Raw genomic sequence first — 27,197 nt, forward strand, 5'->3', positions numbered from 1 at the left:
ATATCTTGATTTCAGTAAGGCCTTTGACAAAGGTCCCCATGACGTTCTTGCAAACAAGCTTGTAAAATGTGGAATAGACAAAGTAACTGTTACATGGATTTGTAATTGGTTGCTTGGCTGAACCCAAAGGGTGCTCAACAATGCCTCCTTTTCATCCTGGAGAGAAGTGACCAGTGGGGTCCCAAAGGGCTCTGTCCTGAGGCCAGTGCTATTCAACATCTTTATCAATGACTTGGAGGACAGAATTGGAGGCACACTTATCAAATTTGCAGATGCCACCAAATTAGGAGGAGTAGCTAATACCTCAGAGGACAGGATCAAACTTCAGAATGACCTTAATAGATTAGAAATGTAAGGGAAATGAACAAATATAGGATGGGAGACACCTGGCTTAAGGAGACAACATGTGAAAGGGATCTAGGAGACCAGGTAGACCACAAATTGAACATGAGTCTACAGTGTGATGCAGCAGCTAAAAAGGCCAATGCGATTTTAGGCTGCATCAATAGAAGTGTAGTGTCTAGATCAAGGGAAGTAATAGTGCCACTCTATTCTGCTCTGGTCAGGCCCCATCTGGAATATTGTGTCCAGTTCTGGACAAAACAATTCAAAAAGGACATTGAGAAACTGGAGTGTGTCCAGAGGAGGGAGACTAAAGTGGTGAAGGGTCTGGAAATCATGCCCTATGAGGAATGCCTTAGGGAGCTGGGGATGTTTAGCCTGGAGAAAAAAAGGTTAAGAGGTGATATGATAGCCCTGTTTAAATATTTGAAGGGATGTCACATTGAGGAGGGAGCAAGCTTGTTTTCTGCTGCTGCAGAAAACAGGACCTGGAGCAATGGATGCAAGCTTCAGGAAAAGAGATTCCACCACAACATTAGGAGGAACTTCCTGACAGTGTGGGTTGTTTGACAGCGGAACAAATTCCCTCAGAATGTGGTGGAGTCTCCTTCTTTGGAGGTCTTCAAACGGAGGCTGGATGGCCATCTGTCAGGGATGCTTTGATTTGGATTTCCTGCATGGCAGAATGGGGTTGGACTGGATGACCTTTGTAGTCTCTTCCAACTCTACGATTCTATGACTCTATGATTTATTTATTTATGATTGATGATAATTTCTGACAAAAGTCAGACACACTGTTGTATTAAGGTTGTGGGCAAGTCACACTTATTGACGATGGCTTATTATTTATTGATTGATGAGGATTTATGTTATTATTTATTCATTTATTTTTGACTGATGATGATTGATGGATGATGATAATTTCCGACCAAAGCCAGAAACGAAGGCACACACCAGACACACACACGCACGTTTTTTGTATCACGGCTGTGGTCAAGTCAGGCTCCCTCAGCCTCAGAGGAGGGGTCCATGTCACAAAAACCAAACACCTCTCTTGAGAAAGCAATGCCAAGAGATGCCCTGAAGCCACGCAAGAGACACAGGGGGCGCTGTAGTGCTGTGAGCCCTGAGAGGAGGCTGTGACTCTGAGGCGGGCGACGCCTGGCCCTCCTCCTCCTCCTGAGTTTCCCGCTCTTTCAGCGGCGGCGCGCGCTCCCCCTGGCGGCGGGCGAGGGCTCCTGCAGCCTGGCTCCTGGCCGGCGCCGCCGTCCTTGCTTTGTGTCTCCGCCGCCGCCGCCGCCTCCGTCCCTCCGTCCCTCCCTCCCTTCCTCGGCGGGGAGCGTGGCCGAGGGAGGCGGCGGCTGGGGCTGGGGCTGAGGGGCGCCATGCGGGTGTCTCCGGTGGGCGCCCTCAGCCTGTGCCTCAGCCTGGGCTCCCTGGCGCTCCTCCTCACCGCCATCTTCACCGACCACTGGTACCACACCGACCCCCGCAGGAGCTGCCAGGACCGAGACGGAGACGGAGGCGGCGGCGGCGGCAGCAGCAGCGCCCCCTCGCCCCCCGAGCAGCGCCGCCGCCTGCTGCCGCTCCCGCAGCTGCCCCTCCGAGCCAGAGCCAGCCCCGCCGGCGCCCGACGGCAAAGCCAGCCCCTGCCCTCCGCCGCCTCCGCCACCGCCTCCGCCACCGCCGGGGATGTGGTGCTGCTGGGCGGCTGGGGAGCCCTGCTGGGCCTGGCCCGGCTCCAGTCCCCCTGTGGCCGGAGGCCCCTCTTCGCCTCTCACGCGGGGCTCTGGAGGAAGTGCTACTACTTCCCAGGGAGGGACCCGGACCTCGACAGCCTCCTCCAAAGGGGTAAGGAAGGCGAGGACCAGGCAGGGAGGGAGGCTGGGGGAAGAGACACAAGTCATCATCAGCATCATCAGCATCATCACAAGTCATCAGCATCATCATCAAGAATAATAATCATCAATAATCAATCATATCAATAATAATCAATCATCACCAATCATCATCATCATAAAGAATACTAATAACAATAATTGTCAGTATCAATAATAATAATAATAAATCATAATAGTAATAATCCTCATCATAAATCATCATCATCATAAAGAATCATCATCATCATCAATAATAATCAAGAATATAATAGTAATATTATCATCAGTAATAATAATAATACATCAATAATTGTTATTATCGTCATCATAACAACCAATCATCAGTGTCAGTGCAGAATGAGTGGTTGTTGCTGAAAGCTGCATCTCCTTATCCAGTCCTTCCCATGCTCAGATCATAGCATCCTGGAGTTGGAAGAGACCACAGGAGCCATCCAGGCCAACCCATTCTGCCATGCAGGAACTCTCAATCAAAGCATCCCCAATAGATGGCTATCTAGCCTCTGTTTAAAAACCTCCAAAGAAGGAGACTCTCTGATGCTCTGAGGGCTTCTTCTCAGTCCCAGCACCACCCCAGGCACCTCTGGAGAGGGCAAAAGAGAGCCGCCTCGGTGTTATTGTGTGCCTTCAAGTCATTCCTGACTTATGGCGACCCTAACTCAACTCTATCATGGGGGTTTCTGGGCAAAATTTGTTCAGAGGATGTTTGCCACTGCTTTCCCCTGAGGCTGAGAGAGTGTCACCCATAGTTACCCAGTGGGTTTCATGGCTGAGCGGGGAATCGAACCTGTCTCCAGAGTCATATTCCAACACTCAAGCTACTATGCCACTCTGGCTGAAGAGCAGGGTATAAATACAGTGAATAAATAAATGCTGGTTCTCAGAATGAATGATAGATAACAACAACAATAAAAAACCTGTCATTTATGATGATGATTAAGCATACAAGAAAAAGAAAGCTATGATACAGGTTTGTTCAGCATAGGATTCAGGAGTTCTGAGAAGAGTCCATTGTTCTAGTTCTACAAGTGATGAGCTGGAGGTGTCAAGGGCTGTATATTGTCATTAAATATTCTGGGAGAGGATATCAGCAATCCACAAATGGTGTTTAATCCATAGGGATTATTGTAACATTTTATCTCACAATTTCTCCATTAACCATACTTCCTATACTCTATTCCCCCAGTTTTCCCAACCCTTTTCTCCCCTCCACCACCACATGGTTGAAATACATGCCTTCTCTTTCAATGTTTCCAGCCGGCTCACACACAGTCCTTTCTTTTCCTGCTAAGTCACAGCCACAGTGTAGCCTGGCAGCCCTCCCACAACTCTGGGTGCAGTATTCTCCTTTCATACTTCCATGCATTACAGACAGTTGCCTCTCAGTTCATTCACCTTGGGCACCCGTAATGCAGAGTCACTGCTGGTTCACAGCCACCATAAGAAATGTGTGCATGCCTACATATAAACCATCATTGTGTGCATGCAGCCATATACACATATAGAGAGGGAACACCTGAGGGGAAGACTGGTGGTTTTCATGTCAGTTGGGCAGTCCAAACTAAAAGTTTGCTCTCCAAATTTTCAAACCTATTTTGGGGACAGAGTTCATCCAAACCACACACTGGGATTCACCATATCATGTAAGGAGCATGACAGGGAAGCCACTAGATGCCATTTCCTGGGGTCATCTCCATGCAAAGCCGCTTTTCGGGCACCCCAAATTACTGAGCAGTGTTGTGCCCCTTTGTCCTCTTCCTCTCATTTTCACCATTTTTATTCTCACACTGTACTTATTGTTATTGTCTTTAATGTCTATCAGTGCATTATTTCCTTGCAGCTCTGTCCTTAACTCTTCAGCACATCAGTTGTTTTTTGTATTACACTCCTTTTCTTCACCCTTGGAGTGTACCTAGCAGATGTACCATTGAGAAAAGAGGGACACAGTGAAGATTTTCCAGTGTGCAAGAGTGACAGGGCACATGTTGCGTAGAGGAGACTGTGGCCAGGGAAAATACTTAGTACATTCCTTGAAGTAGCCATGTTCCTTCCAGATTATGCTCACCCATCATTTCATTCATGGGACACGTTCTTCATACAAATGCAGTGCCCTGGGCATATGTGAAATGCATCTCCATCATCCCCTTTGTGCATAGACAGTATGCATTCAAAGTACATAAAGCTTATTTGTCAGCTGTGCAGAACCTGGCATTGCATATCCCTTCTCCCTTGCCCTTAACATGCGGGTGTCAGAACCTGCCTGTTTAGTGTACTGCACACAGTCCTTTACATATACCAGCCAATTATTTGCCACATCCTAGTGTATAGTTATGGCGGTCCCCTTAGCCCATTCTTGGTCATTTCATTTAAATAAAAAATCACAAACATGCCTTGAATTAATGACATTGATTATGGTAGTGTGCATCTTTCCACCATAAAGTCCAAAATCATCCCAAGGAACTATTCCCTTTCTTGCATTTGGTGCATCTACCCAGCATGCAGGTTCTTTCTCACTCCCTGTGAATATTCTTTCTTCCTGCAAAAAAAAAAAAAACCCAACAACAACAACAAAAAACCGCTGCAGCTTCTGCACTCTCCTCCTAATACAAAGGCATGGTGACCTTCCCTTCACAATAAATAGGAAGTGTTCGGTGGCTGTCATGTGGAGACAGCATTCACTCATGCTGAGCAGGCAGAAATCTTTCACTGTCTTTCTTTAGGGCTGCAAAGATGGGCCTCTTAGCCCAAGGAAACTACCATTTTAAAAACCGAAAACTTTTAATACTCCTTGGACACCCAGTAGGCAAGCGCAAACGTCTTTGTATTAAGTGTTTAGTAAATACAGCTTATGTACATTTTCATCAATACAGTTTAATACAGTTCATACATTTTTCATACTGGACACTTAATAGTGATGGGCTGTACATGGCTATTCCCCTCCCCAGCTTCAGATTTAAGAGGTGTGATTTCTGGATGTAAATGAAAGCTAACAGCAAAGGTGGATGTGGGGAGGGGCAGAAGAGGGACAATCAAAAGGGGTGGTGGTGAAGGAGAGAAGGGTACGTACCAGTGGCTGTTGTGTTAATTCTGCCAGCACAGTCAATTTGTGCTCCTTTCTATTTCCCTGCCAAACTGCAAATTAAGGTTAAACCATAAATATAAATACTTATTTATCTCTGCCACCTTGGTAGGTATTGCTGTTAAGACACCTTTCGTCCTTCCAAAATTGCATCACGCGTGAACAAAGAAAGATCTGTGTAATTCTAAATATTGGTATGTTACAGTGCAGTCCTGTATTTATCTAATCAGATGACAAGTATTCTCAGCTCCACTTACTCATAGGTAAGTGTATAGTAAAAGCATGAGCCTAGTGTAGTTGAGGGGCGAGCCCAGAAAAAGAAAGAAAGAAAGAGACAGGAAAGCTCTTGGTTAATATAAGAATCATGTTATAGCTTTTCATTGGCCGTGTTTTGTATGTGGCAAATTCTGCTTTACCTCTGTTTTGACAGTTTGCATTCTTGCCTGCTGTAGGTTGTACTGAGTTTATGGACTGTATTATTTCTAATTCATGTATTTATTGACAAATGGTTAGGAATTTTAGAAAAACTGCCTGTAAAAGACCTGGAGTTACAACTAAATAGTGAGATGGCAAAATTTGATCGACACATAGAATGATGAAGAGTGGTTTAAACACTGATGGGATAGAGAAGAAGTGCCCTATAATTCTGCTCAGAGTCAGGTGGTGGATCCCAGAGCATCACTCTACCACTGCTCAGGTGTGGGATGGTTTCAGCAAGTCATTGAAAAATCCTGTTTCTCTATATGAATCAGAGACATAAAATCCCCAGGAGAGGGCTTTGTCTTGATCCTACCACAGGCTTTTCTGGGGAGGACATAGGGGAGAGCCTTCTTTGTGGTTGTTCCCACTCAGTGTAATTCCCTTCCACAAGAGGCTAGACTGGCCACCTCTCTGCTCTCCTTTTGCTGGCAAGTGAAGACCTTTTTATACAAATAGGGGTTTAACAATGAATTGGTTGCAAGGAGTCTTTTAATGGTGTGTGTGTGTTGCATTACTAACTTCACTGTTATTTTCTAAACAATTTCACACTTTTACACATTTAATGGTGTTTTAATATGGTAACATTTAATTGTATTTTTATCAAGTTTTTAACTTATCATAGAATCTTCTTTTAGTCTTTGGTAAGCCATCTTGGGTCCCATGCTGGAAGAAAATAAAAACATATTATTTTTTATTTATTCTTCTTAAAAGTAATGTCCCAAGTTCTTTTTCAATGTAAGTGAGTGTAAAAAGAATCCTAAATTGACACAGATGTTGGAATCCAAGGCCTTGTCTACATGGATATATTACCCTGAATTTCCTCCTAGCCCACCTTGGGCTCACTGTATCCTGTTTACATGATGCAGGGCCAAAACCCTGAATCAGTTGTGGACTGCCTGCATCTGCTTTGGGGCTTCCTCCCATTAACATGAGAACTAGGGTGGTGGAGCGGTTTGAATGTTGGACTATGACTCTGGAGATTAGGGGTTGATTCCCCATTTGGTCATGGAAACCCATTGAGTGACCTTGGGCAAGTCAAACGCTCTCATTCTCAGAGGATGGCACTGGCAAAACTGTTGGAAGAAACTTCCCAAGAAAACTCTATGATAGATCCCCCTTAGCGTTGCCATAAGTAAAAAATGACTTGGAGGCACACAACGACAATAACTCCTAACCTACATTTAAATAACTCACCTTTTACTGCAGGGTTTTGACTCTCTTCAGAGTGATGATGGGTGGCTGCCTTCACTCTTGGTCCCTGTGAGCTTCACGGTGCCTCCGCTGCAGGTGTAAGTCGCTCTGAGGTCAAAACGGGAGGTCCATGTTCAATAGCATGGCTGGATATCTTGTTCTGACCTCAGCAGAGGCACTAAGTGACAAACAGGGACTGCAGCCAAAATATCGTGAGCTCAATCCTGCATGGCTCCAAGTTAACTCAGCCTTCCATCCTTTCACAGGTCAGTAAAATGAGTACTCAGCTTGTTGGGGGCAATTGGCTAACACATTGTAAATCACTTAGCACTATAAAGCAGTGTAGAAATGTAGGTGCTATTGCTATTGCTATATTTAAAATTAACAATTTAAAAATCATCTGGATAAGCCTGCCAGAAGAGAATCTTGAATGCTCTTTTAAATTCAGACAGCATGTACAGCTGTCCAGTCTCTTCCTTCAGGTCACGAGAAAACATGTCATTAAAAAAAATCAGTGATAAATACTTTGTCCACACTGTCTGGTTGATGGGAAAGCCCACCTGCATTGGCATTTCTTACAGTCCTTATTCACTATTTCAGTACATGTAGGGGGGGAAATCCAGGAAATAAGGAGTTCTTCTTCGTGGTCTCTGCGAATCACACAAATGGGTTCTCATTCTGTGCCTGCACCGTTAGCTTCGGAACCTTCTTGGAGAGATTGAAGGCGTTTTGGCGGTAGCCCCTTCCACTCTCCAACTGCCTTTTCCAGTCGGTTTCCCGCCTAAACCCTCAGTTCCTTTTGTCCGCCGCACTAGCAGCATCTAGGAACTCTTCAGAGATTCATTTTCCTGTCAGACTTTAAAAACTTGATTTGACAGGATCAATCTGCATTTTGGTGGTAATTTTTTAACATCGTTGTTCATATTTTAAAACAAATGCTATGATTTTCTAGATAATCATATACTTAAATGTGAATTTGGATTCTGAGGTAAAGTTGTTTAACAACAACTTGCCCTGTGATTTCTCAGAGAATCGCTTACTTAATTGGGAATTTAAATTCTGAAATAATGCTGTTTTAGGACAGCCTGTGCTGCGATTTCTTAAAGAATCACGTACTTAAATACAAATTTAAATTCTGAGGTAAGTTGCTTTAACAACAACTTGCCCTATGATTTCTTAGAGAATTGCTTACTTAAATGTGAATTTAAACTCTGAACTAAAGCTGTTTTAACAACTAATGCTGTTTTAACAACAGCCTGTACTGCAGTTCCTTAGAGAATCACATATTTAAATGTGAATTTAAATTCTGAGGTGAAGTTGTTTAACCACAGCCTTCACATTGGCAAGTCCTTTTCCCTTCTGAGGGAATTGGTGTGCTTGGCAGAACTTTTCCCGCCTTTTTTCTTGAGGAAAAGTTTTCAAACAATGCCTGCCTTACTGGCGCACTTGGCAAAGCCCCATTATTCCTCTTATCTCTGAGAGGAACTTATAGAATGGCCACCGGCCTTCCTTCCTCAGCATGGCTAGAGATGCTCTTTTGTTGTGGACAAACCGTCTCAGGGCCATTCACATGGCTTTGTCTCCTTATTCTCCTGAAGAGAAGTTGTTACTGGCTGCCTCGACTTCGTCCTTGCTGGTCCCTAGCTCCCCAGGATCAAACCAATTGGAGGTCATCATCATCGATCCCTGACTCTCCGGAGTGAAACCAACTGGCTGGCAGCCCAATGTGGATCCTCATCGGTCCCTAACTCTTCGGGGTCATACCAACTGAATGGCAGCCCAACGTGGATCCTCATCGGTCCCTGACTCTTCGGGGTCATACCGACTGAATGGCAGCCCAATGTGGATCCTCATCGGTCCCTAACTCTTCGGGGTCATACCGACTGAATGGCAGCCCAACGTGGATCCTCATCGGTCCCTGACTCTTCGGGGTCATACCGACTGAATGGCAGCCCAACGTGGATCCTCATCGGTCCCTGACTCTTCGGGGTCATACCGACTGAATGGCAGCCCAACGTGGATCCTCATCGGTCCCTGACTCTTCGGGGTCATACCGACTGAATGGCAGCCCAACGTGGATCCTCATCGGTCCCTGACTCTCTGGAGTCATACTGACTGGATGGCTGCCCAACATGGATCCTCATCGGTCCCTGACTCTCTGGAGTCATATCGACTGGATGGCTGCCCAACATGGATCCTCATCGGTCCCTGACTCTTCGGGGTCATACCGACTGAATGGCAGCCCAACGTGGATCCTCATCGGTCCCTGACTCTCTGGGGTCAAACCGACTGGATGGCTGCCCAACCTCGATCTGCGTCGGTCCCAGACTCTCCGGGGTCATACCGACTGGATGGCTGCCCAACATGGATCCTCATCCGTCCCTGACTCTCTGGAGTCATACTGACTGGATGGCTGCCCAACATGGATCCTCATCGGTCCCTGACTCCCTGGGATCATACCGATTTGCTTGCAGCCTGACATCGACCTTCATGGGTCCCTGGCTCTCCGGTGCCAAACCAATTGGACGGCTGCCCAACTTTGATATGCATCGGTCTCTGACTCCCTGGAGTCAGATTCATTGGCTTATAGCCCAGCTTCAAGCCTCGTCGGTCCCTGACTCTCCGAGGTCCAACCATTTGGCTGGCTGAAAGGCTTGGATCTTCATCGATCCCGGACTCTTAGGGGTCAAACTGTTTGGCTAGCTGTCCAATCTGGATCCTCATCAGTCCCTGAATCTCTGGGGTCATACTGCTTGACTTGCAGCCTGACTTCGTTCCTCATTGGTCCCTGACTCTTCAGGGTTAAACCGGTTGCCTGGCAGCCCGACTTCGATCCTCATCGGTCCCATACCAACAGTATGGCAGCCTGACTTCGATCCTCGTTGGTCCCTAACTCTCTGGGTCAAACTGATTGGCTGGCTGCCAGGCTTTGATCTTCATCGGTCCCTGACTTTCAGGACTAATTCCGATTGGCTTGCAGCTTGATTTCTACCTTTGTCAGCCCCTGATTCTTCGGGGTCAAACTGATATGGGATGTTAGCCAGATTGCCATCATTGTATGGCTGCATTTCGTCCTGACTCTCCTTTGAGAAGACGAATATTAAGAGTCAAACGTTGGTACCGTGCAAAGCTGCACAAGAGGATTTGAATGCAGCTGGCTTTTCAGTTCTGAGGGCCATTATTGATACCGTCGCATGCGCCTTGCTGCTACCGGGTTCATTTTGTGGCCACGATTAGCTGTTCCCAGCAGCCAGTATGGATGATGCTGGTTTGGGTTCAAAGCCATGGTTGTTCCCTCTGTACCGAGGTTAACTATCAGCAAGCGCTCTATCAATTTGGGCCATGAGGTGCACTGTCCCTCAAACCACCACCAGTGGTCACTTCTTTGCCTCTGAGCCAAAAATGGTTACCCTGACATACTCTAGTCCCATTTCATTCAAAATTGAGACTTTTTTCAGGTTGCTGCCTCGGTATCGAGGAATGCCAGCATCACTGGACAGTTATACAGTGCAAATATTCCTTCTGTACCGAGACATGACATCACGGCTATCCCTATATAGCCAATTCGGGGGAGATGGTGCTTCCTCCATACTGAGGGAGGACATCACAATTTGTACGCTACAATTTATGATGACGTCCTTCATCTCAGACTGGATGGCTAAATGTCACTTAATGCGGAAATTCAAGTGTGACTTCTGAGTTGGCCCCTGTAAAATTTGGGAGCACAATCTATTTACTCTGGGTACAGATAATCCTTCACCATATGGACGGCTTCAGTACTGTACAATCAAATCTCATAAATTGGTTCGTCCCTTTCATACCTAGGGACGCTACCATTATGCAACCAGTACCAGCAAAATTGTGATCATCTTGTTCCCCCCATGGGGGGCTTTGATACCAAAGCACAGAAACTATCATTCATAGGGAAAGGTTTTGCCACTTCCCGATGTGAGTGTCACCTAAGGCAGTTGATGCCTATTATCAAAGGCCACTATATATAGTGAGAAATACATGTCTATTTCCCATACCCCTTCCAAAGGGTTTTTGTCAATGCCACTCTCTTCCTTGGAACAGGTGGCAAACAACTGCCACAATTCCTTTCCATTTTCTCCTCTGGGCAGGAATGCCCTCTGGGGACATCCCTCGATTTTGAGCCACCATTTAAAGATCTGTCCACCCCATGGATACTAGGAGATCTCGAGATTTGCATACCTGTCTCATCTCTCCTGGCCGATTGATGTCATACCATCCTATTTCTCCTGAACCTCTGGTCCAAGGCGTCGATTGGGTGAGGTGACAATATTTCAGACCTTCACCTGCAACCCTAACAAGGCTAACCATGCATTCTGCAAATTTCTTGGGGCATCTCTCCCCTAAGGGAGTCCTGCGCTCCGCCTAATTGCTATGCACTTTCACAGTGTACTTCATGCTTCATTACGTGCCCTGAACCTATACGATAAGGGTTTTTGAGCCACTGTTATATGGTCTCTAAGTCCTTCTGCTCATACTGGCATGTTGCAGTAGATTAATGCTACAGCTTGAGTCGTTCCTCTTAAGCATTAGGGATAACGTTATCATGATTTCTGTCATATTGCCTGGTGTTTTGCACCAGCTGGCTAGAATTGGACTTTGTGGCTCTTAACGTCTATTCCAGCTCCACTGCTCTGAACATTTTTGTTCCTAGGGCCCATTCATGATGGATTGACACCAGTTCACTCCTGCTATACTGTTTGACTATCAGTTCTGGCTGTTCTCGCCATCTCTCAATATCCTTGATACAGCTTCTACAGGACATCATGTCATGGGTTACCATCCCCACAGGGACTTCTTTCAACCTGACAGTGTGGTATCCCTTCACTTTTACAATGCTGTGACTAGTCTTATTGGCATCATACTAGCCACTGTTGTTTTTCTTTCTCATTTTCACCAAGATCTGCATGCTTCATGCTGATAGCCTGGAACATTACGCTCAGATACAGCGTGTCTTGTGTGCCACAATTGGATCTTGCGATCTCCTCTATTCTAGTCAGAAATTTGTTGTCACTTAATGAGATAATATTCCTCCTCTCTGGTGTCCACCGTTGTTCCAGGAATCATTGCTGGAGCTCTTCTCCAGTTCGATCTCATTAGGCTCTCTCTCTATGAATGCACTTTCCAACCATCTCATTGTTGGCCACAGATTGTCTTTTCATACTCTGTAAAGAGAACATTTAGCCCTAGACTAACTAGCATTCTAGGCTGTGTTTGTCACTGCCAGAATCTCCAAATCATGGCTTCGAGAGGCTTTATCAGGCTACTGCCTGTTTCCTTCTTTCAAGATTTTTTGAATGACATGCCTCAAGTTTGAGGGCTTTGTAAGCCACTCTTTCCTAAATACCAACATCCCGGCCCGTGCAGCCTTGCATTGTTGTGAGCTCTTTGCCCTTCATGTTGGATTCAATCCACCTTTTGGATTAGACAAGGTCTGTATACCAGACCTTCGTGCTTGGCATCTTCCAATAGCCGCTCACAGTAGTGAGATTCCTTATATTCCATGTCACTCACCTATTCGGTGGCTTTGGCATAATCTCCATTACCAAGAAATCTATGCTATCTAGGTCAGGGTTTTTCCCTGCCCTTAGTTTACACCTGCCATTTATTATGGACCATCAAAGTTTACCTACAGTCTGTGCAACATATGGTTAGTTGGCAAGCCTGTTTTTCTACCAATGGGCATGTTTCACCTGCATTGGTGACTGTTCCACTACATCTCAGTATTTCTACATGACTCTGTAGAGTCATTATGTCAGCGGGACTGTTCGTCCCCATGTTTGCATGCCCTTGGGATTGGTTTCCCGCCTGGTGATTTTATTGGGGGTCAATATGCCTTTCTTGTGTGGCATGGCACTCCCGCCTCCACTGACCTAAGCTTGCTAGTCTAACCCATTTGTGTGATTCGCAGAGACCACGAAGAAGAAGGACAGGTTGCTTACCTGTAACAGTATTTCTTCGAGTGGTCATCTGCGAATTCACACAAATCCTGCGCATCCTCCCCACACAGTCGTGCCCTGCCTCTCCTTCCGTCCTGGGCTGCTGCTACTCGGCATCCATGGAACTGAGGGTTTAGGCGGGAAACCGACTGAAAAAGACAGTTGGAGAGTGGGCGGGGCTACCGCCAAAACGCCTTTAATATCTCCAAGAAGGTTCTGAAGCTAACTGTGCAGGCACAGAATAACCCATTTGTGTGAATTCGCAGATGACCACTCGAAGAAATACTGTTACAGGTAAGCAACCTGTCCTTACTAGGTTATATCAGATGTAACTACTGGTGCATTCACACATCCTTCTTTTGTGTAGATTATTGCACCGGTGCTCAGGTTGGAAAACAGGGATGGTTCTACCATTTGGTGGTCTCAGGCAGAAGATGTAGGTGGTGAAGCAGTGATAGTACCGTACCGCCTCTGCTTCCCATGAGCCCCCTAGTCCAAAAGCCAGACTAGATGTGGTGGTGTTAGTGGTATTATTATTATTAGTCAGATAGCTGGGCATTTCATTGCTATTTAAAAAAAAACACAAACAAACTGGCCAATATGTGTTGAGGGTACTGAATTTAAATTGAAGGAAGGAACTTTAGTCCTTTGCCTCTGATACAGGATCACCTCTTGGGATATAAGGTTTTATTGCAAATAACATACTTGAGTGTGGGATTCCAATGGACAGTGCAGAGCCAAAGGGTTAATGTTCTCTTCCCTAGAAGTTCCAGTCTGGCTTCCCCTGTACACACGATGGCTATTTGTTTAAGAAAACCTTTCATCAATACCAGGAGCAAAGAGTTAAAGCACCCAATTCACCTTTGGCCCCTCATGTGCTCTATATGTGAAAGAAATGTCAAGAGCAAAGTGCACAGCCCATATCTGAGTGAGCTGAAATCTGTATGACTATTTGGGGTGGCTTTCCCATTAAATAGACCTAAAGCAGCTGTGTAACACATGATGGCGGTTTGTTAGTTGTTTAATTTACTCTTATTCTACAGCCAGAGAGATGGAGTAGTACTTGGGTTATTTTTAGTTGTTATTGTTTTGTTGGCCTTGCATGCCAAAATAACTTGTCTGACTTCAGATATGATGTACCTTGACTTGGGTGGGAGATAGCATTTGCTGCTCACTTTCAGACAGCAAATTGTTTTGGGCCAACCCTGATGGTTCTTAAGAGTTTTGGTTCATGCAGAACGAACACAAAGGAAACGTACTTGCAGAATGCACAGTTTTTGTGCAGCTGGGGCAGGATGGATCATAAGATATGAATAGAACTTGCATGCTGTGGAAGAATCACTCCCATGAAAAGAAAGGTACCAGTACAATTGTGTAAGCTCTTCTAAGCCTTTGTGTAGAACCGACGTACCAGCAGTGCATATGAGTGAAGCAAAAAAGAATCGATCTAAACTCCGGGGGTTGATCCTTCATAGCACATTCTTTGAATTGGCTGAAATGTTTTTGGCAGCTTAGCCATGCCTAAAAAGCTGGCTCAAGTGCTGAAGTAAACAAAATGACTTGCTGTCAGGAACACATCAAGCCTACGCTTGAGGAACGAGGGTCAAGTTGGCACAGGCAATTAATACACCTCCTGGAGTAGAGTCAGCAGCAAAAGTGAGCAATATCTCAAGCTGAACAAATTCTTCTTTTGATGATGATGCTCATCATCACTGAAATTTTGCACCAAGTTAAAAAAAATAGCATACTGGAGGGTTTGCTGGTGAAGGAGATTTATCAGCTCTCCCTTTCTCTCCCTGTTTTGCTGCACATAGATGCTCAGTAAGGGATTTTGGAGGCAGCTACTATTGGCCTTGGTAAACATGCATAGCTGTGGTAGCACTAGCTAGAGTAGAGGTCTCTTCATTCCCAGGTCAAACCTTCATTTATTGCATTCTTTACTGAAGACACACTGCTGAAAATCAGCAGCAAAAGTTGTGTTTGTCCAGCCCTTCTTTCCCATTGTCCCAAAGCCAATACTGCTAAAAATGTCCAGATAGACAGAAGATGAAGAAAAATGGGGGATGGCCAGGCATAAAAAGATTTTGTCAGAAAAAGTATTGCCACAGTGTCACCCCCCAACAGTGTCATCTTTTCATAGGACCACTAATGTGTTACAAAAATGGCATACAAGTGGTGCCAGCATTTGAGTTGTCCCAGAACTTTTCAATAGTCATGATGGTATAAAAATTAGGGGGGAAACTAGAAGTCCTAAGATACGGCTTGGTGGGTTGGCTGTCTTGGGACCCTATGTGTCAAATGCAAGCCACTCTGAGAGCCTTTAGGGCTGAAGGGCGGGGTATAAATACAGTAAATAAATAAATAAAGTTCCAAGTTTAAAGAAAACCCTTATCCTGTATGTGGATAATCTTGGAACATTTGGCTGGGTGATTCTGGAAGTTGTAATCCATAAAGTAACCTTTCCAAGCTTTTGGCCCATGGTGCTGGCAGAAAGTTTGACCTTAGAAAACAGAAGTTTAAGTATAATAATAATGATAATAATAATAATAATAATAATAATAATAATAATAATAATTTACTTATACCCCGCTCTTCAGCCAAAGTCTAGTTTGGGACTACTTGCTTTATGGTAAAAAGTTTGGTTTCAGCTTTTCTTGTTCAATTGTACTCTTGTTGAGTTCCAAGCCTAAGAATTTACATGGCACAAGCTCAAAACATGTTTTTTTCTTTTTTAAAAAAAATATTAGCAGTGGATTTCCCAAGCAACAATATGTTGTTATGAGTTATCCCAGTTGTAATCCAAAGCTTTTTGAGATGTTTTGCCTATGGGGGAACAATACCAATTGGCTGTACAACATACAACATAAAGACTGACTAAAGTGGTATATTGATATGGGCCTAGACTGGGGTGGGCAGCTGTGAAAGACTAGGGGCCTACATTAGCTCTCCAGGAGTCCTTAGCGAGCCATACCCATCTGTACCTGCTCCTGCAAAAAGAAACCAAACAAACTATTTTTTTGACCTGAATGCCCCCAAACATCCTCCAGGGGACACAGCAATATGTTGTTGTGCCCTTCTGAGTTCCCAGAGGGAATATTGGGATATTTGGGTACAATTAATACACTGTTTAGCAAACTTTTGTTTTGACCCCCTAGAGGTCCAAGGGAGCTCCAGACATGATGAAAATGGTCTCTGCACCCTCTAGAGATCATTTTTGGCATGGGGGGGGGGGCACAAAAATAGCTCTGAGATGTCCTGCCAGCCATACTTTGTCCACCTCCAATCTAGACAGCTGCAAGTGTTCTTGAAATCTCCTTGGGAGTGCGTGGCTATGAGTACCATCATGATGAGCTGCTGCATTTCAAAATGTACCACTGCACTGATGATCACCTGCTTTTATTACTAGGTCCAGATAGATCCTTTAATTTGTCTGTACCTCTTTTACAGATATTTCAGCTGGTGGCTTTGGCCCTTCTTACAATCGGAACATCTGGCTGGTGACTGTTGGAAGTGGATTGCCGGACTTGGCAGGCATTTGACATAATTCATATTTTATATGGGAGGGATTTTATAGCACCTTTGAGACTAACTGAAAGAAAGAAGTTAGTACCATGAGCTTTTGTAGACTTAAGTCTCCCTTGCGTTTGGTCCAAGCCTATGAAAGCTCATGGTGCCAACTTCTTTCTTTCAGTTAGTCTCAGAGGTGCTACATGATCTCTACATACTGATTCTACAGAGTAACATGGCTATATCTTTGAATTCTTTATATGGGAGGGAGAGGGATTAATGCAAGCTCTTAAATTCACCTTCTCTTTCATATGTATAGATGCCAATTGAACATCTGCATTAGAGTCTGCATATATGAAACTGGAACCATGTGCCAGGAGGAGAGTCTGAATGTAGAGATTGGGATTGATCTTGAAAATGTTATAGTAAGGGAGTTCAGGTAGTTGTCACCAAAAAATTGTGCTTGAAGGAATCTAGCTGCCAGTGTTAAGCTGATTGTGTTATTACCTTGCTGATCTTTTAGTGTATGTATTGTGTTCAATTGTTTTTGTTTATAGGCATTTTTGAAATTACAGGAGAATAGATTTTGATTCTGAAGGAACTTCCTGAGAGTGGTTTAGCAGTGGAAACAACTGCCTTGAGAGGTGGTGCGGTCTGTTTCTCTGGATGTTTTCAAAAGGAGGCTGGACAGCTAGCTACCTGCTGGGGATGTGCTAGCTGGAGAACCTGAATTGAGCAGGGGGTTGGACGTCATGGCCCATGGAGGCTCCTTCCAATTATCTGACTCTATGATCTATCAGATTAGCTGAGGTAGAAGAAAATAATATATTTGTCATAATGAAATGTTTCAGTGCAGTGCTACTGAAAATGCAAACGTGCATCATGTGGATTGTCTTGCGAATTGGGCTATAAATTGTTTTAATTGTGCTGTGTAAACAGAAATGGTGGAGTTTATGTCAGTCTCAGTCAAGGGATGTGCTTCCCTATTAGGAGCAGGATGTAAAAATAGATATTGCTTTAAGTGCTTTCATGATCACAATTGGCAGAATCATTATGACATTTCACTGCTTGTTTCTCCAGGGAGAACATTTAATATTTATAGCCAGTTACACTGTAGAACAGGAGGAAATACCTTCCTTGCAATAGATGCTGAGGTTTCTCAGGCTTGGCTTGACAGGAAGGAATGGCTATAACTTCATCTGATGCAAATCAACATATCTCCAGGCTTAGCCTATCTATTGGACAAACAGAATGTGCATTGTGGGCACTAGCACCAACTTGGGATACTATGCTTGGCAGCTGTGCTTCTTCTGTCCCGGCTGCAGGGCTGGTTCTAATCATTAAAATCTAATGGATGTGATTGAACATGTTTGTTTTTTAGGTACGATTGGCTTCACAGCAACCTACTGGCTTTGGGAGCCAGATGTAATGGTGTGGTTACTATACTTTTGAGGATCAAAAAGGTAGTGCATGGATTTTGTTTTAGGAAGAAGGTGACTCCAATTAAAAGGGCAGTATAAGACGTACAGGCTTCACCCACCATTTGACAACTTGCATTCTGATGACTCGTTCTTTCATTGTTTGCAAATTACAGGTAAGTTCCATTAATTCAATGAGGGATCTGCTCTTTTGTTTGTTCTTCCTGTCTACAAGGCTCGCTTGGGACCCCTTGCACCCATAGTCCAGAGGCTTAACTACAGAAAGACCAATCCCCTCTTTGAATTAATGGAACTTATCTGTGGAATTGGTAAGTGTGGACACAACAGAATGCTATCAGTTCTTCTTCCTATGGAAGCTTGTTTTGGACTGCTTGCATGTACCCACTGTTTACAAAACAAGTGGAGAGAGGAAAAAAGACGCCAAACTAACTATGGAGGTTTGCTTGTGAACGAGTGAGCACTGCTTAATCCTTTCCCCCCTCTGTCTCTGAGACTTCACGCCATCTTTGCACCTTCAATTTGCATTCAGTTCATGGTGCTTCTGAGATTGTGGTCAGTGTATCTCTTGCAGTATTAGTGTATAGTATTTGTACTTATAATACAGTATAGAGTATAATATAATATATACAGTAATATACAGAACAGAGCAGGATATTAAAAGTAACCTTTTGCTTACTTTACTTGTGTGTGTTTGTGTGTGTGTGTGTTAAGCAAAAGTTGTATTATTTTTTTTGCTTGCTTGCTTTTTACCTGTATTCTATTTTAAATTTATCACTGTTACTGTAGTTTATTTGTCTGTCTGTTACCTTAATTACATTGAATTGTGATGGCTAATAGCTTTTAGCAATAAACAAACTCGACTCAACCCATGGTTCATCCATGAAGTCTGGGTAGTGAGTTAGAGCCAGGGTGGCATTATAGTTTTCAATCTAAAAAAAAAGAAAGAGGAGAGGTTGCTGAGGAAAGAGGTGAAAATCAAGTCTTCCTTTGACAGGGCTGCTAGTATAGTCTTGCTTCTCATCTCCCCTTCCTCTGCTGGAATACCTACAGGTGGGGATGGATGATGGAGGAGATTCCAGGGAAGTAGTTCTTCAGCAGCTTCCACTAGCAAACATGTCCCTTTGGGACCTCAGGGGATGGTTCAGAAGCAGGCTAGGGACAAATTAATTGGCTTCTGGATGAGTTGTAAGAGGGAAGAAGGAAATTGGGAGAATGAATCCTCTTTGACATACAACCATTGTGGCATCTGAAGCCTACCGTTAATTAGTAGATGGTTTAATGCTTTTATGTCCTGCTAAATGATGTGGAAGCACTAATTTTAGATACCAGAATTTAAACGTCATATTTCCAAGTACAGAAGGGCTTGTCACTTCTCTTCTAGGTATCAGTACCACCCTTCTTACTTCTGCGGATTTTGTTATACATGGGGGATCTTGGAACCAAACCCCAGCGTATAACAAGGGTCCACTGTATTAACATTTCTGTTAAAGAGGTAATGCTCACGAACACATCGACTTTGTTAACTGCTGTTCATAGTTATTTCAGCCCAGCTGCCTGTAAATAATATCTAATGCATGTATGCAAATACACAAACACACACCACTTATGCTGTACTGCTATATTGGATTACAGATACAAATCAGGCAGCCATAAACATAAGATGATTAAACAAAGACATCTAAAAGAAGGTAAAAGAAGATCTTTAAGTTTTTTCAAATAAAACAAGGCCTTTTCAAAATCTGGCTCAGGCAATGCATTAATAAGGGACATAGAGGAACAAGAAGGGCTCTGTTACACTACACAGTTATAGTATTGTGATTCCACTTTGATTGCCATAGTTCCATCCTATGGAATCATGGGATATGCAGTGGAGGAAAGGGTATTTAGATTCCTCAGCAGGAGAGCTCCCGTGCCTCACCAAACTACAGAGCTCAGGATTCCATAGGTAGTAGAAATGGAATTATAGTGTTGTAACTGTATACCTTGACAGGGCTCCAGATGAAGCCTTCAGTGTTGTGCTTACTTAACCTGGGAGTGAGTACCATCCAGCTAGGTAGGACGTCCTTTTGAACAGATCTCTATGAGATTGCATTGGAAATTTATGCGTGTATAAATAATAATAATAATAATAATAATAATAATAATAATAATAATTTTTATTTATATTTCCCGCCTCTCCCTGCAGATTGAGGTGAGATTACAACAATAAAACAATTGCATATAAAATACAATTGTTAAAACAATGACATTACTATTAATTCACTAAAATAACGGACCATCGACTAACATTCACATTTGTAACAAATGATGATGAAGAGAAGTTGCCTGATACACCAAGGTACTCCACTATGATTGTTTCAAAGGAAAGCCAGTGATTTTAGGCAGATAATTATTTTGTACTGCAAAATACAAGAAAAACAAAGCTTTCCAGTAATGCTGGGCAATTACAGTCTTCCAGATGATGTTGGCCTACTACTCCCATAATTTGTTTCCATTGGTTATACTATCTAAAATGAAATTTGCAATCCAACCATATCTTATCTGCACAGCAACAGTTGTGCATCTCTTGCTTTAAAGTGGATTGTCTGTTTATAAAAAAATTGTCATTGCATTGGTTTTGTAGCATTTTAAAAACTGAATTATAAGCTGTAAAAAACCTTAAAGGAAACAACATATAGTCTGCAGCTATTGCATTTTATGTTAAACAAAAACAGCAAAAAGAAAAGAAAAAGTGGCTGGTTGTGAGCATGGTTAATGTAGAAAATCAAGTAATCTCTTTGGTAGTGAAAGGGTCTTGCCCCCTCACTTGAACATTATTAATAGAAAATTATTACTTGTTTTTATGGTGCTAAAGAGTATCCTCTTCCTTGATCCCTGTTCAAAGTAATTTGCTAAATGCTTCTGCCCTTTTCTTCAAGGTATTGCTCAGAGATGTACAGCAATCAAATACCACTTTGCTCCACCGATACGCTTACGGAACACCCCGTTCAATTTAACCAAGACCATCCAACAAGATGAATGGCACCTGCTACGTAAGTACTTTTTCCCCCCAGTTGAGTAAAAAGTCTTACAATATATGTTAAATACTGTGGTTTACACCAATAACACTTGATGTGTTGGCCAGAAAATATTGCATACTGTGATAGGGAAGCCTCCAATACAGTCCATCCATATCTTTTTACTTTTTTAACAGCAACAATAGAAGTACCTGAAAGAGGAGTACAGGAAATTTACCCTCTGAGGCCGTAGAGGGAATTGTGTTACTGCTCAATTTTGTGAATTTTCATTTTTATATTTAAAAAAGAAACAGGACAGACATACAGTCACCCCTCCTTTCTCGTGGTCTTGAATATTCATGGAGGGGCGGCCTCTGTTATATTTAGTGGGGCGCACCCCCACGGTGTGTGTCTCATATGCGCTCGCAGGCATGCACCCTATTTAAACCTATAGTGTTGCATATAGGCGAGTCTCTGTTTTCCCTCGGGGGAGGGAGTCTGGAACGGATCCTTCGTGAAAACGGAGGGCCGACTAGTGGATTGACACTTCCAAAGGATGAACACTGGTATAGACAGGTAGAATAGATTATACTGTAATATACTCTGTGTGGGGCTGCCTTTGAAAAGTGTTTGGAAACTTCAGCTGATTCAAGGAGATGCAGCCAAATTGTCAGCTGGCACTGGCTGCAGGGAGAGCACAACTCGCTTGTTGGAAAAGCATCACTGTTTCCAGACTCAGTTCAAAGTGCTGGTTATGACTCCCTATATGGCTCAGGTTTAAGTTATCTAATGGAGTGTAATCTTCCATGTGAATCTCTTCATATTTTGTGATAATCTGGGGAGATCCTTTTCTCCTTTGCATCACTCTCAGAAGGAGAGGGCCTTCTCGGTGGCTGCTCCTAGTCACTGGAACGCCCTTCCTAATGAGCCTAGATTGGCAAGGACCTATTTTGTATTAAGCAGCCTTTGGGAACTAATTGCTCATGGGGAAAGGGCCTCTTATAAAGTGTTGTATTGTCTGCATTGTTAGTGGGCATATTTTTAATTGCTTTTAATTCACCTTGTAGTTTAATTGTGTTTTAACTTTGGTATGTTTTAATGATGTGGAGGGTTTTTTTTTTGTAATTTTTTTAAGTTTGTGGGCTGCCTTGTTTCCAAAGACTGGAGAAAAGGTGTAATATAAATAAATAAAAGAGCAGTAAAAATAATTATCTATGACAATGACTTGTATATCCTAAATCAAGGTGAGAACTGTGTGAGTTGTGAGCATAGTCCAGGTGGCCTTTGTGTTACCTTGTCCCACCCCAGGACATCTCTGTGACCCCTAAATTAATAAAATCTTCAAAGCAATGGAAACACACACCTTTAGAGCCCATCTGGACATGTGATTTTTCCATTATATCACAGTTTTGGGCCCACCTGCACCCAAAAATGTTTTGAAACAATCCTCAAAGATGTCTGCCTTCTTTGCTCCATCAGTCTCAGTCGGAATTGCTCACCAGCAGTTCTTGATTAAAACTGTTTGTTACACATTTTTCAGCTGTAGTTTTCTGCAGCAGGAAAAAAAATAGTTTCCTTTTGTCAGTTGTGGGTGCATAGACCTTGCTTTGCTAATTTGTGTATACTTACTCAGAACTAAATCCCACTGGGTTCAGAGGAACTTTCCTTCTAGGAATCACATACATACAATTACAGTCAACCTTAATGTATTTTTTAACTTGTGCTGCTGGTGGTAATGTATCCTCTTCCTCCTTTTTTGCTTCATGGAAATAGATCTAAGAAGAATCACAGCAGGTTTCCTTGGGATGGCAGCAGCTGTTCTTCTCTGCGGGTGTATCGTAACTACAGTCAGCTTCTTTTGGGAGGAAAGCCTCACACAGCATGTTGCTGGTCTTCTTTTCCTTATGTCAGGTAGCTTTTCCCCTCTGCTTCCTAATTACATAGGATCCAAGGCCAGCTCTCTCATTAGGTAGAGATGGGATAGGCAGCTCCTGTGGGTGTTATGAAAAGACAGCAATCTGCTAATTCTTTAGGCTGGCATTCTGTTGGAAAGTTTTGTCATCATAAATCAACTTACAATTTTGTAAAGTTGAATTGCACCATTGTGCAACTTTTATATTCTCAGGAGGGGAGCAGAGATGAAGTTACCCCATTAGGATCACTATGCAGGTGGAGCAAGCAATGTGGCCATTGCACAATGTGTTCCAATGGCCAGTGAGAGCCTCTGTTATGTAATGGGACAACTTGTGCATTAACCCTTTGTGTAATGTTGCAATCCACAAGCATGGTTGTTTATCATGTCAGTGACGCAGCTTGGTCATTTTAAAGGCAAACATTTGTACCCTCTAATGCAGGAGCATCATCATCAAATGGAAACAAAACAAAGAGGCTTGTACCACCTTAAAGATGCATTATTTCCCAAATCTCCATGATCCATCTCATCGGTTACATCTGATGAAGGGTTGCTGTAAATTCATTAAATTTTGAAAGTGCCACAAACTTTTTCTTGTTTTGCTGTTACAAACTAATACTCTTGTTCTTTGGGGAGTGTGGCAGTTCTGATGCTTTCGTTGCATGCAACGTTTCACTTAGCATGGCCAGTTCTACTATTAGGCAGAGTGAGGCAGCTGCTTCAGGAAGCAGATGTTGTAGGACAGGGACAGGTGATGAGATATTGGAAGACAAAGTTGTTTAAGCCACACAGCTTACTCTAACCCTCGTGTAAAATGAAGGATTTCCCCATTACCAGTACGTGAAGGGTGAGCTGCCAGACCAGTTGGCTTTTCATCATGAAATGGAGAGAATTGCCAACTTGTTTTTCCACACAGATAGCAAATGTCTTAGTCAGCTTTGAAGTGATCAGGGGTAGGCAACCTTTTTGAGCCGGGGGCCGGGTTGCTGTCCCTCAGACAACTGTGGGGGCCAAAGCCAAAAAATAAATAATTAAATAATTAAAAATAAATAAATAAATAAATAAACCGGGACAAATGTAGGACAACATTTTCAAATGGTGGACACTTTTTTTTAAAAAGTGGAGGACATGCAAAAAAAATTGCTGATTTTTAAAAAATTTTTTAAATATAAATGCATGTTTCTGAGGCGTCTATAGACAATTGCCCCCCTTGCCCCTGTGCACAAGAGGCCAAAGGCCCCAGCGGCAATTGGCGGCAGGACCGGGCTGGGGCCGGTCCCAAGGCCTCGCCGGGCCGCATCCGGCCTGCGGGCCACAGGTTGCCTACCCCTGCCTTAAATCTACTGATAGCTAGAGGTTTCCATGCCTGTGGGGTGTTGAATCTGTTCTAGGTTTTAATCCAAACCTTAACTGTTGGGATATGTGTTGTTGCATTGTGTTATCTTTTGTTGTGAACCGCTGTGATCTGTATAGGAATAGCGGTATAAAAATAAAATTTCATTCATTCATTCATTTCATTCATTAAAGGAACTATGTAGGATGCTGCAACCAAACCCCAAATAGCTATACTTTGGGATAGTTCCTTTACACTTCAGGGGTTAGATGATGGCCTATGGTGCCCTATCCAACTCGATACTGCTATGATTGTATAATTCTATTCACAGTAAAATCTAGAGAAGATTCACCACCTCACCAGCATGGGATCTACCAGCCACAGTTTTGAGAAGGGAGATGAGATAGAATAGGACAAATTAGACCTGTGGAATGCTTCAGAATCACTATGTATTTCATTGGACATTTGGAAATTAAGATCCTATACAGTATCATCAATAAGTAAAGCTTCCCATAATGTACTGACTAATTTAGGCAGGAGCATTCTTCCCAGTTCTAAGTTCAGTCAAGTGAAGCTGAACAGAAAGAGGCCTCTCTGGCTAGATCTTTTTAGAAAGTCTGCCTCATTTTCAGAATCACTCTGAATTGACTAATGCCAAGATATGCATAATAGATTTTGCCTGTTCTTTTAAATCTGCCTATAACACAAAGAATTTAGCATAACAGTAAATCTAGCAGTCACTGTCAGAACCATTTCCAGCCTTATAGTTTTCCATAACTTGTAACACTATCCAACTTTACTCTCTCTCGAGCTGTCATTTAAGGTTCTGCCTGAATTAGGCATTTCTTTAAGTGGAAGGAGAGTGGGAAGTCAATGAAAAACATTACTACTCTTCAAAGAGATGGAAATGCTTCTTTTTATGAATCTTGAAATTCATATTTCTTTCCTCTTAAAAAAAGAAAAAGACAAAATGTTGGCAGGGGGGGACTACTTAAATGGAATGAGACTTCCCAACAGAATTCCTTTTGCTGTTGAGGGCATTTTATTATGTTTTAATTAATTTTTTCTAACAATAAACAGAAATACATTGGTATCCCAGTACAGCTCTCATCATATTTTTAAAAGATACACAACTAGACTCTGCATTTTCCTGAATGCTGTGGAGATAAACAGCACCTACACTCAAAAGGTGAATTCCACCTTATATTTGCTATATTGTGTAATCCTGTCAAAGCATACACTTCACTCTCCTATTGATATTAATAGAATGTTAAAGTATTGAGTTGGGTTGAATCATGCTGATTAAAATAACCGTATTTTATTAGAAGCAGTGCATATCTTTTCTTCTACAAGAAATTAACTTGGGCTGGATCATGCTGATTTGACTTAACCATTGCACATAATGATGATGGTAGGGGGTGTCTGTGTTCTACTGGTGGAAACTGCTTTTCTAACAGGTGTCTCCATTTGATTTAAATGTATCTCTGCTTCCTTTTGTAAGCTCGCTCCATTTACAGCGTCACTGGTTCCTCTCTGTTGCATTTGTAGGGGAATTGAGAAACTGCTGGTAAAAGGAAGGGGCAGGGCAATCCCTCTTCACCAGTTCAATTTCACATGCCTAAATCTGAATTCAATCTAGTGTAATTCTATTGACAAGCCAAGGACCACTGCAGTCCACAAAACAATGCCATACCTCCTCCCTTCCCTATCTCCTCCTCAAAATTGCCCATCGTCCCTTAGCACTGTGTGTATCCAAATGATTTGTTTATCTTGGGCTGTCTGTGTACATTTTCTAACCAGGTTTTGATTTGTCTCATTTTCAGGCATCTTTTGCACGATTTCTCTCTGTACTTATGCAGCTAGTGTCTCCTATGACCTAAACCGCCTACCCAAATTCATCTACGGTCTTCCTGATGATGTTGAACATGGATACAGCTGGTCTATATTCTGTGCTTGGTGCAGCTTAGGACTCATCGTGGCAGCAGGATGTCTTTGCACCACTTACCCATTCATTAGCAGAACAAAGATTAGCCATTTCAAGCCTACCAGAGACTCTTCTGTATGACTGATCCTGAGTGGTAGTAGTGGGAAATTAATCTGAAAAGTAGTTTTCAAGGATTTATAAGGGACCTAATTTTAGAATCCAAGCACAAAAAGAGGAGAAAAAACCCTTGATCCCTTAATATGCCAAACATTGTGTCTTACTAGCCAGGGAACACAGAGGAGTTCTCTGCCTGCAGAGTGGCTAAAACAAAACATACAGGTGGCCAAACTTTTTGTGGAACTGATGACTACAGTTCAGCACAGTGTATATGCACATATCACAAATGAGGCGGGGCTGTTCCCACTCAGATAAGAACACTGTGTTGACTATTTAGGGCTGTTTTTATTTAGCAGAGCTTTGTATATAAGGTGACAAACTGCCAAAAACTCCCAAGTTGCAAGAATATTTTTTTAGTTATCCTCAGTCTTACTTGCACCTGCATTTAAGCATTTTGTTTTGTATGGGAGACTCTTTGAAGAGTTCCAGTGTTAGAAGTGGATGGACAATTTGTTTTAGCAACAATGTAGGAAAAAGAGCTGATGATTTCCAGGATGGGGTTGGCTCCTCCAGTGAGCCATGTCGAATTCTACTGGCCATTCCCTGTAGTGGAGAAAGTTAAGAAATACTGATCTGCCTAATCAGTAACGGCAATGTTTCCTGCTTGGTATGTATCCCCCCATACCTTTTTGTATTGTCTATGGAACTAAATGCCATGTATGAAAATGAAAGATTAACTGTATGAAATGGATTATATGACACTTGTTAGTATGTTGTTGGAAGTAACATCTGTTGTACAACCTCAACCTCATTATATATATATATATATATATATATAGAGAGAGAGAGAGAGAGAGAGAGAGAGAGAGAGAAATAGTGGCAGAACATGTCCCTCTCTTAATAACGTCTGTAAAATTTCTGAGTGAATGACGGGTGTAAGACATTCTCGAATAGTGATGTAAATTTAAAACAAAAAATACAACTGTGAGTTAAAAATACCACTGATTTCT

At 42.9% G+C, this 27,197-nt stretch overlaps 1 protein-coding gene across 7 annotated transcripts; it reads left to right on the forward strand.

The window, feature by feature from the left end:
• The first annotated feature begins 1,666 nt into the window (after positions 1–1,666).
• TMEM178A (transmembrane protein 178A) lies at positions 1,667–27,169 on the forward strand. Of its 7 annotated transcripts, XM_089529032.1 has the most exons (5): positions 2,141–2,193; positions 16,407–16,905; positions 20,824–20,937; positions 22,675–22,812; positions 25,970–27,169. In XM_089529032.1, the coding sequence occupies exons 4-5, from the start codon at positions 22,707–22,709 to the stop codon at positions 26,209–26,211; spliced, it is 348 nt and encodes a 115-aa protein (XP_089385158.1). In that variant the 5' UTR covers positions 2,141–2,193; positions 16,407–16,905; positions 20,824–20,937; positions 22,675–22,706; the 3' UTR covers positions 26,212–27,169. The 7 variants fall into 7 exon arrangements, with proteins under 7 accessions (XP_089385153.1, XP_089385158.1, XP_089385154.1 ...); XM_089529027.1 differs by lacking the exon at positions 16,407–16,905 and having other exon boundaries at positions 1,667–2,193; XM_089529028.1 differs by lacking the exons at positions 2,141–2,193; positions 16,407–16,905 and adding an exon at positions 7,114–7,256.
• Positions 27,170–27,197: the final 28 nt, after the last annotated feature.

Source organism: Sceloporus occidentalis, unplaced genomic scaffold (genome assembly GCF_023333645.1).
Source record: "Sceloporus occidentalis isolate IW3139 unplaced genomic scaffold, rSceOcc1.0.p SCAF_6, whole genome shotgun sequence".
Classification (NCBI taxonomy): domain Eukaryota; kingdom Metazoa; phylum Chordata; class Lepidosauria; order Squamata; family Phrynosomatidae; genus Sceloporus; species Sceloporus occidentalis.

Bases quoted from the DNA above. Each gene is read 5' to 3' on its own strand.
- TMEM178A (XM_089529027.1), top strand. From the start codon at position 1,728: ATGCGGGTGTCTCCGGTGGGCGCCCTCAGCCTGTGCCTCAGCCTGGGC. The intron at 2,194-20,823 runs GTAAGGAAGGCG...CTTTTCTTCAAG, and splicing joins CGACAGCCTCCTCCAAAGGG to GTATTGCTCAGAGATGTACA. The intron at 20,938-22,674 runs GTAAGTACTTTT...TCATGGAAATAG, and splicing joins AGATGAATGGCACCTGCTAC to ATCTAAGAAGAATCACAGCA.